General features: G+C 42.8%; 1 protein-coding gene across 5 annotated transcripts in view; it reads left to right on the forward strand.

Annotated features, from left to right (window-relative positions):
• The window catches only part of LOC138215211 (echinoderm microtubule-associated protein-like 6), a 50,993-nt gene that overhangs the window by 5,704 nt on the left and 34,362 nt on the right, over positions 1 to 10,927 (forward strand). For all 5 annotated transcript variants that reach the window (XM_069177245.1, XM_069177246.1, XM_069177249.1 and 2 more), the window contains exon 2: positions 10,870 to 10,927. This exon is cut by the window's right edge and continues 102 nt beyond it. In XM_069177245.1, coding sequence (XP_069033346.1) covers positions 10,870 to 10,927 — 58 coding nt within the window. The remainder of the gene's footprint in view (positions 1 to 10,869) is intronic.

Genomic DNA, 10,927 nt, shown 5'->3' on the forward strand with positions numbered 1-10,927 from the left:
TAGTTAAGTTCGGTTCATCGAGTCCGAATCTTTTCTTTGCCAAGAAATAACTGAAAGAGGAGAACGAGCTGAGCTTTTTAAGACCATAACATGGAATATATAATGACATTTTACATTAAAATACTTTTTCTTTTCTTACATAATTTAAATATTTCCTTTATCTGAATGTAACACAACCAATGTCAGGTTTTCAAATCCTCTCGTCTATTGAAAATATTTATCGTGTTTTTTGTGCTTTTTTTCGATCAAATATTTTACTCTTTTTTGGGGGGTTTGTTGTAAAGCCTTTATTTAAATCACAGACTGTTTCTAAAAGAGTTCGTAGCTTCAGGTCTGTAAAATGGTTCTGATCCAGAAGTGTCTTCAGCTGCAATACCAGCGAGTGCCACTAGAGGTCGGCTCCAAAAAGCCTCCGGCTCCATAGACTCCCATTCAACTTCTCTCATCAAATCCAAAGTGAATAAAATGTGTCCATCAGTTATCTCGGTGTTGTTAGCTAAAGTCACTCCTTCTTATTAGTTTTCTGGAGGTCCATCTGAAAATAATCCCTCATTCATTAGAAAAGAAGATTCAAGAACACCTGTTTTTGGGGGCGTGTCTGTTTGATTGACAGGCCTGCGGTGCAGTCAGGTTACAGCTATCGGTGGGCGGGACGTAGTATCGTCAGGTTTCCGATCAGATCGGTCAGATCCACCGCTGGCTCCTCCCCCAGCTCGTCCAAATATGGTCACTTCCTGCTACAAAACGCTCCGAACTAGCAAAGATGGTGACGAACAGAATCTGAACTGGAGGATTCATAACGTTCACAAACCAACAATGACATCACTGATGGATGATGACATCACTGATGGTTGATGATTGCTTTATACAGAATGTTCTTATCGTTTTGTTTGTGTACAACAGGAAACCTGTTTTCTCTAAACTTTGGTCCACAGCTCATCATGTTTTTCATTGCTGCTGTTTTTCCTGCCAGAACATAAAATGAAATGAAAAATGTTATCTGCTCATCAAATTAAAATGAAACTGAAGAATCTGCTGATGTCGTCCGAGGAGCCGAAACTGTTTTAGTGTCGGAGCGCTCAGAGTTTAATAAACACAGTTTCTCATATTACTGCCTGACCAGACTGAGCAGACCTCACAGAAAGTTATGAGCTTCTGTAATCAGAGTCTCGTCCTCCCTGTGGAGGCGGCGCTGAACGGGTCCACCGGGCCCTGAACCAGGAGCAGAACCAGGACCAGGACCAGAGAAATAACTGTAAGAGATGTGTGAACTTAATTTGGGGAACAGAAAGAAGTCTCAGGGAGGTAAACCCGCTCAGAGAGGAAACTGAAACCAACTCACAAAGAGGGAAGAAGAAGAGTACTCAGACTAAATACAGCAGGGAGGGAAGGACAACGAGGGACAGGTGAAACTAATCACAAAACAAGTTCGACTCGCAAGAAATCCCCAATTTTGTAGCGGAAATCACCGCATGGGCTCAGGAGCACTTGGCTGTGAGCGGACATGTTAAAGATTTTCTGTTCCCCAAAATATTTGACCCAAAATCTGATGAGACATTAATGTGAAACCCAGCAGGTGTAAATAAAGTGGAACGAGCCTTTAGCTAGTTTACAGGTTTGAATGTTGGACTGAGTCAGAATAAGGAGATTGATGCACGTCAACGTGACGTCCTCTGAAATGATGGAGACACGACTGCAGAATGATGACGCAGCTCGTCACCGTGACGACTACTGAACGTGTAAAATCGTTGACGTTCGCGCAAAGTCGTGTTTTTTTGCGTCGTTGTGGTTTTTAGGAAACAAATGAAGACGAGCAGCGACTGAAGGATCTGCTGCGCTCGCTTTGTGTCGTCCTCTGCCTCTCCTTCCTCTCCTGTCCCACTTCCTGTTGGTCGCCTGCAGGCACAACCTGACCGACCAACTCACTCACACACACACACACACACACACACACACACACACACACACACACACACACACACACACACACAGGAAGAACGACACCAATCCAAAGGACATCATTATGTTTGCTGTGCAGTTTTGATGGTATTTCTGCTTGACTGAGTAAAACGAATGGATCGTCCGGAGGCACAGAGAAAGAAAGACTCCGTTTATTCTTGAAAGTCAATAAAGGCTCTTATTTTTTTAAATCATTTTCAATATCTACATGCTATTTTTTGTCAGATCAGCTGACAGACCCCTGAAACAAGAATTTACTTATAATTCTTACGTGTTTAAAGAGCCAATCATTTCCTCTAAGAGACCCAATTAAAACAAAAAGAATCGTCAAAGTTGTCGTATAAATATTTCAGGTGTATCGTTCGATTCACGACGTCCACTCGAAGCCTCGTTTTGATCCGCTCCCGTTGGCCCTGTTAAAAATATTCTGCATTACACTGTAAATACAAACTCAACACTTCTTGTATGTGTTTCAAATTAAAAGCCCCTCTTGTGTTGCAGTTGGCAGAAACAATTTATTTCTTATCAAGGCTTTTATTGTGAAACATTTGCAGGAAGGTGTTGTGACTCAAATTAAACATTAACAAAAAAAACATACTTAAAATTCCACAAATTACATCGCAATCTTTGAGAAAAGCCGTCGCAAAATTGGCATATTTGATCGCAACGATCACAAATTTCATTAAGTATTGATTACAGTTTATTTAAAATAGGAAAAACTACCTGCCGACTTCCTGGTTCCAGATTTTGTCCTCGAGGAAAGAAGCTGTGGAAAAGTAGTAGAAAAACATTCACACACACACACACACACACACACACACACACACACACACACACACACACACACACACACACACACACACAGTGATTGTGCTGCTGTTTGTGTTTCCAGAGAGTTGAATATCTTGGTTTCCATGTTGACACACAGATCAGCTGAGAAACACGTGATGGAAACACAAACACACACACACATACAGGTAATACACATGAACACACACACAAACACACACACACACATACAGGTAATACACATGAACACACACACAAACACACACACACACATACAGGTAATACACATGAACACACACACACACACACACACACACACACACACACACATACAGGTAATACACATGAACACACACACACACACACACACACACATACATACAGGTAACACACATGAACACACACACACACACACACACACACACACACACACACACACACACACACACACACACACACATACAGGTAACACACACACACACACATCACACACATCACACACAACACACACACAACACACACACAACAAACACACACACACACACACATCACACACATCACACACAACACACACACAACAAACACACACACAGGTAACACACACTCAGTCATTTAGAGAAACAGATCACACACATGTTGCTGCTTCGCGATGATAAACATCTTTATTGATCGGTTTGAATTCAAGTCTCAAAATTTAATTTACATTTTCCAAATATTTCACTTCAGGATAATTAAATCTTATTTTTTCTATCAAAAATGTATAATCTTAATAATAATAATAAACTTTATTTTTATCGCATCTTTCATCCAAGAAAAGCAGCTCAACATGTTTTACAGCAAGAAAATGACGCGCAGTGTTTCACATAAAAACAGATATGAAGGAACGTGTAAGAATATAGATTAGAAATAAAATGTATAAGAACTTAAAATGAACACAAATAGAGTTCAAATATACAATGAAGCAAGCTCGCAGTATAATGAGAGTTTTTTGACCGGATGTCCTCGGTTCAGCTCCTCGTCCCGCTCGGATGTAAATCAACTTCTGTCTGTTACTGCTGCTTGAAGGAGCGTTGGACTTCATGCATCCGTTAACAGGGAGAGCAGGAGGCCGTCAGTGTTCCCTGCAGGCTCATCATCAACCACCACGAAACCCGGCCGGTTCAGCCCGACCCGAGGCCCGACCCGACCCGAGGCCCGACCCGACCCGAGGCCCGACCCGACCCGAGGCCCGGCGGCTCCCCGGGCGCCCACAGAGTGCGTGAAGCGTAGCGAAGCTCGTCTCCGGCTCACCGCGGAGCACGCTATGCTAACCGGCCGCGCTGATGAAGATCGGTCCGATCGCGTCGTCGTTGTCGGCGCTAGTGGCCGGACAGCCGGCTCATCGTCAGCGATGCGTTCAGGGTCGGGAGAAAAGACGCTGCTAGCCGTCGATGAGGCGATAAGATGTCGTACGAACTGAACTTAACTTTCCTACAACTGTTCTGCCGGCGGGGTTCAAAAGACGGCTGCAGTCAGTTCATGTCTGTCTGTAGTTGTTTAGAAACCTCTCTGTAGTCGTTTTGCATCTCTTTTAGTTGTTTTGCGTGTGTTTGTTATCATTTTGCATCTGTTTTGAACTCTTTTGTGTCTATTTGTTTTGAACTCTTTTGTGTCTATTTGTTTTGAACTCTTTTGTGTCTATTTGTTTTGAACTCTTTTGTGTCTATTTGTTGTGATTTCTTAGTTTTTTTTCCAGTCGTTTTGTGTCTTTTTGTTGTCATTTTGCGTGTTTTTTTGTGAGGTTGTCTGAAGATTCCCTCCTCAGCAGATCCACACTGACGATCCTCTGCAGATAATGTACTAAACTACAGTACCTTATAGAAATGATCGCCCCCTGAGCCCCGGAGCCCCTGGGACTGTGCGTGGGAAGCCCGCTCAGTAATCCGTCCTAACTGGGATGAGAGCACTAATAATTAAAGATGAATCCCACTTCTTGATAAATAATTGGTGGCGTTGCCTTTTGATGGAGTCGGTAGAAGTTGAACTGGTGTTTCTCTCCAGATCTCAGCTCAACATGAAGAACAAGGAGGAGAGATGATTCCTCGAAGCCTCTTTGACTTCACGCGTGCGCCTCCTTTCTCCCGACAGACTCGGCTCGCGGCAGCCGGCCCGGTGGCTCTGAGGATTCACAGCTCAGTGGTCTTCATCAAGACCATGACTAAGAAATTATCCGTCAGCATCCCACCGCCAATCTGCCCCGCAGCCGCCGATGTTCCCACGATCGGCTGGCGCTCTGAAACACACACTTCCCTCCTGCACACAGATTTACTCCGACACTCAAACCTCTCCGGGTATTATGTCACTCTGGAAACGGAATTTAAGCTACTTATTGTAAGGAGAGAGAAGGACACACAATGAAAGGGAGAAACTGAACTCCTTATCGTGCCTTTAAAAAGGGAGATTTTATTTTTAGGTTCTTTCCTCCGACGCAGTTATTAAACTTTTGATCACTTCCTCCCTGGAGGCGGCTGATACCCGGCAGCAACTTTCTCCGTTCAACTGTGAGCAGCCGTGTTTCCACAGGAGGTTCCTCCGCCCGGCGACAGCTTCTTCTACGCTGCCACAAATCACAAACGCTTTCCTTTTTGAATGGACTCGTTTGGTGGAGATTACACAACCCAGCAGCTCGCTGCTAAACTCCCCTCAAACATTCACTGCAGCTGAAAGTCAACAATTCTTATGGATTTTAATGAGATCTCACTGACAAAATGTTTTCATTTCAAAAACAACCCTCAGAGCTACAGAGACTCTGAAGACTCCAAGTGGCTTTAAAAGCACTTTAAAAGCCTTTGAGTTTTTCCTTCTGTTGGAGGTTTCTTCTGTTAAAAGAGAGTTTTTCCTTCTGTTGGAGGTTTCTTCTGTTAAAAGAGAGTTTTTCCTTCTGTTGGAGGTTTCTTCATGTTAAAAGAGAGTTTTTCCTTCTGTTGGAGGTTTCTTCTGTGAAAAGAGAGTTTTTCCTTCTGTTGGAGGTTTATTCTGTTAAAAGAGAGTTTTTCCTTCTGTTGGAGGTTTCTTCTGTTAAAAGAGAGTTTTTCCTTCTGTTGGAGGTTTCTTCATGTTAAAAGAGAGTTTTTCCTTCTGTTGGAGGTTTCTTCTGTTAAAAGAGAGTTTTTCCTTCTGTTGGAGGTTTCTTCATGTTAAAAGAGAGTTTTTCCTTCTGTTGGAGGTTTCTTCTGTTAAAGAGAGTTTTTCCTTCTGTTGGAGGTTTCTTCTGTTAAAGAGAGTTTTTCCTTCTGTTGGAGGTTTCTTCCTGTTGAATTGAATTGAACTGGAAGCTGTCTGAAATCAAACTAATGATGTGTAAAATCATTTTTAGTCATTTTTTACTTTCTGAAAATCTGTTATTGTCTGGATGAAAACTGCAGAAAGGAACAGGAAGTCCAGATGTGCGTATGAAAATATTAATCCAAGAGACTCCCCGGTGTTCACAGCTATCCCAACAAGGTCAACGGGGGGGAAAACAAGCCTTTGTTGTATTATGCATCCCACTCACGTCCACAGAGGAGGAGTTTCTCTGAGCTATTTATAGAAGCTGCCCTGATTTCAACACCTGCTATAAATAAACTCACCTACACTGATTTTATTCTGAGCTGCAGGTCCTCTTGTTTGTGGCGCCAACATGTAAAACAGGAATAATCTCATTATGTGTCTCGTTGTGTCTCCTTGTGTTTGTTTTGTGTCATTGTGGTTGTTTTGTGTCTTTGTGTTACTTTAGCGTCTCTTTGTGTTACTTTCTCATCTTTTTGTAGTTGTTCCAGCTGATGCTTTGACTGTGGGCCCCCTGATGATCTCAGTGGCCCTTCAACTGTAACCATTAAAACATTATGACTCCACCTTTAACCATAACTTGGAACCAAAATGCTGCAGAAATGTTTCCGATGGATGGAGCTTTAATTTGTCCGTACAAACGTAGAAAGACGCTTTAATCGTGTCAATTAAATCTGGATGAGCTCACATCCTCCGATGAATATTGTAAATGCCACATGAATAATAAATTAACTCGCTCTTTGTGTGTGTGTGTGTGTGTGCGTGTGTGTGTGTGTGTGTGCGTGTGTGTGTGTGTGTGTGTGTGTGTGTGTGTGTGTGTGTGTGTGCGTGTGTGTGTGTGTGTGCGTGTGCGTGTGTGTGCGTGTGCGTGTGTGTGTGTGTGTGTGTGCGTGTGTGTGTGTGTGTGCGTGTGCGTGTGCGTGTGCGTGTGTGTGTGCGCGTGTGCGTGTGTGTGTGCGTGTGTGTGTGTGTGTGTGTGTGTGCGTGTGTGTGTGCGTGTGTGTGCGTGTGTGTAGCTCCAATTAATTCCTCCGATGACTGTTTCCCAGATCGCCTGTCTTCAGTCAGATCTCGTGGTTGGCAGCAGCCGCCTCGTCTCTCAGACGCAGCTTTGATCTGCAGGAAACAGACACTGATGCTCACTTTTATACTCTTTTAATTCACATAATGTGTCACTTATCCCCGTAAACGAACGTCCACCGCCTCCAGGCAGCACATCACGCTGCATACTCAGGAGGAGTAACTGGATTTTAGGGAAATATGTGGCATCACTCTCAGGTGGAAACTCAGTCATGATTATAGTCATGAAAGACGGCAGCGCTGGTCGTTTGTGCTTTAAATATCTCGAGGTCCTCGAGTCGCCGTGACAATAATCATCGTTCATCTTCAGTGGAAGTAGCAGTAGTCGGTCTTTAACTTCCTTCATGTTGTCTTCAACCACAGACTTGATATAAAACTACAGACTTGATATAAAACTACAGACTTGATATAAAACTACAGACCTGATATAAAACTACAGTCTGGATATAAAACTACAGTCTGGATATAAAACTACAGTCTGGATAAAAAAGAGTTTGTTGCTTCAGGTCTGTAAAATGGTTCCGATCCAGAAGTGTCTTCAGCTGCAATACCAGCGAGTGCCACTAGAGGTCGGCTCCAAAAAGCCTCCGGCTCCATAGACTCCCATTCAACTTCTCTCATCAAATCCAAAGTGAATAAAATGTGTCCATCAGTTATCTCGGTGTTGTTAGCTAAAGTCACTCCTTCTTATTAGTTTTCTGGAGGTCCATCTGAAAATAATCCCTCATTCATTAGAAAAGAAGATTCAAGAAGACCTGTTTTTGGGGGCGTGTCTGTTTGATTGACAGGCCTGTGGTGCAGTCAGGTTACAGCTATCAGTGGTCAGGTTTCCAATCAGATCGGTCAGATCCACCGCTGGCTCCTCCCCCAGCTCGTCCAAATATGGTCATTTCCTGCTCCGAACCGCTCAGAACTAACAAAGATGGTGACGGACAGAATCTGAACTGGAGGATTCATAACGTTCACAAACCAACGATGACATCACTGATGGTTGATGACATCACTTTATGATTAAAAATCCTGCTCACAAACACTTTAAAGGACCAGTCTGCATGATTAATAATATGGGATACATATAAATAATATAACTAATGTGATTTTCTTCTGACATCTTAATTCACTGCTCGTCTCTCCAGGTGAATCATTTAGAAGTCACATTATCGCTGCTCCTGTTGGCAAACACACAACTATCTATTATTAGCAGCTCGTTAAGTCGGAGCAGCTCTTATAAATAACCACAAAGGACTTCAGAGTGTGTGTGTGTGTGTGTGTGTGTGTGTGTGTGTGTGTGTGTGTGTGTGTGTGTGTGTGTGTGTGTGTGTGTGTGTGTGTTGTGTGTGTGTTGTGTGTTGTGTGTGTGTGTTGTGTGTGTGTGTGTGTGTGTGTGTGTGCGTTGTGTGTGTTGTGTGTGTTGTGTATTGTGTGTGTGTGTGTTGTGTGTGTGTGTGTGTGTGTGTGTGCGTTGTGTGTGTTGTGTGTGTGTGTGTTGTGTATTGTGTGTTGTGTGTGTGTGTGTGTGTGTTGTGTGTGTTGTGTGGATGTGTTGTGTGTGTGCGGTGTGTGCGTTGTGTGTGTGTGTGTTGTGTGTGTTGTGTGTGTGTGTGTGTGTTGTGTGTGTGTGTGTGTGTGTTGTGTGTATGTGTTGTGTTGTGTGTTGTGTGTATGTGTATGTGTTGTGTGTATGTGTTGTGTGTTGTGTGTTGTGTATGTTGTGCGTTGTGTATGTGTTGTGTGTTGTGTGTATGTGTATGTGTTGTGTATGTGTTGTGTGTATGTGTATGTGTTGTGTATGTGTTGTGTGTATGTGTATGTGTTGTGTGTTGTGTGTATGTGTATGTGTTGTGTATGTGTTGTGTGTATGTGTATGTGTTGTGTATGTGTTGTGTGTATGTGTATGTGTTGTGTGTTATGTGTATGTGTTGTGTGTATGTGTTGTGTGTTGTGTGTATGTGTTGTGTGTCTGTGTGCTCGGCCTCCTACACAGATGTGATTTCCTTGTTCACTCCTCTGGGTGTGAACTCACGCAGGTGACAACAAAAGCTGCGTAGTGAGTCAGAGACGTGATGTCACTTCCTGTCTGGCCTCTCCTCCCCAGCTGATGTAACTCGGTGCAGCCTCTCCTGCTCTCGGACATTAAATTACATCCGACCTTTGTTTGATTCTCAGGAAAACACTGAGTGAAGTTTCGTTTTCCGCATCGCAGAGACATCAGGCAGCAAACACAACCGAGTAAAACAATAAAATATGTAATCATCTCAATAAAACATAATAAAAACAAATAAAACACAGGACGAGAATAAAATCAGTTAAAATGGTTCAACGTTGAGACTCTCCCAATTCAGACTGAACATCAAACTACAGACCATAATATTAGACTTCGGTAGCCAGCGTGTCGCGGCCACCGATCACTGCAAACTGTTTCTGGTATTTATTTTTATTTTACAGGAAATTAATGACACATTTTTCTTGTTTTTTGTCATTTATTAAAAAATAATCACGCAGGAAGTTCTGGTTTCAGTGTTAGTATTGGTTATTTTCAAAATAAAAGCACCAACATGCTGCTGTGTCTAAAAATACAACAAAAACATCCACGGAAGGTTTTACAGTGTAAAATAAAATAAAACCAGAAACGAAGAAGTCAGAAGAGAACGTGAAGCCGTCAGCGATCATCCAGCCGACGGGTGTGTGTTCAGGTGTGTGTGTGTGTGTGTGTGTGTGTGTGTGTGTGTGTGTGTGTTCAGGTGTGTGTGTGTGTGTGTGTGTGTGTGTGTGTGTGTGTGTGTGTGTTCAGGTGTGTGTGTGTGTGTGTGTTTTGTGATGTTTGACCTTGACTTCTACAGTTGTCATGCTCGCTCCTCAGCCTCGTGTGCCCTTGGCAATGTGATCGTCATGGCAACCGCGGCAGCTAGCAGGCTCATTGGCTGGCAGGTTGAGGAGTGTGTGTGTGTGTGTGTGTGTGTGTGTGCAGAGCAGACAGCATCTCTGAGATCAATGGGGTTTCGTCGCTGACACACCTGTTCTATTTCTGCTTCTGTTATTTCACACGTGGTCACTCTGTGTTGTACACACACACACACACACACACACACACACACACACACACACACCTGAACACACACACACACACACACACCTGAACACACACACACACACACACACACCTGAACACACACACACACACACCTGAACACACACATCCTGTTCCTAAGTTAGACTCCTGATGCTTTTGTTTTAAGTTTAGATTAAGTGCAGAATTTAAGTAAATAGAGTTCAAACTGATGTGAATTCATCTGATCTGCGTATTTTTAACTGAAAGTGGACTCATCTATTTTTACTGTTTCATTTATTTATAGACGAGTCGTATTTCACACAAAACAGAAGCGATGACAGCATCAGAAAATTATTAAAACATCTAATTAAATCCACCTTCAAACAAATATAATGATATATACATCAATAAATTAAGTAATGAATCCACACAGAAGAGTAAAAACAAAACAAATGTATTATAAATTATACTATTATCATTATTATAAACATGAATTGAATTATTGTTCATTATGTCTCAGGTGATTTAAAAAGTTGAAAATATAAATTTTCTTCATATTATTTTGTCTTTTCTCTCAAAAAAAAAAAATCTCAATCTGATCTCAGTCCGGATCTCAGAACCTGCTGCTTCAACAGGTTTGTTTAAAGTATGTTTTCTCTGTTACCCCCCCCCCCCCCTCCCCCCAGCCTGGCGCTGCACCCTGAGCGCTCCCTGGTGGCCACCGGTCAGGTGGGGAAGGAACCC

Source organism: Embiotoca jacksoni, unplaced genomic scaffold (genome assembly GCF_022577435.1).
Source record: "Embiotoca jacksoni isolate LCO1_2020_lvr unplaced genomic scaffold, fEmbJac1.0.p SCAF_70, whole genome shotgun sequence".
Classification (NCBI taxonomy): Eukaryota; Metazoa; Chordata; class Actinopteri; family Embiotocidae; genus Embiotoca; species Embiotoca jacksoni.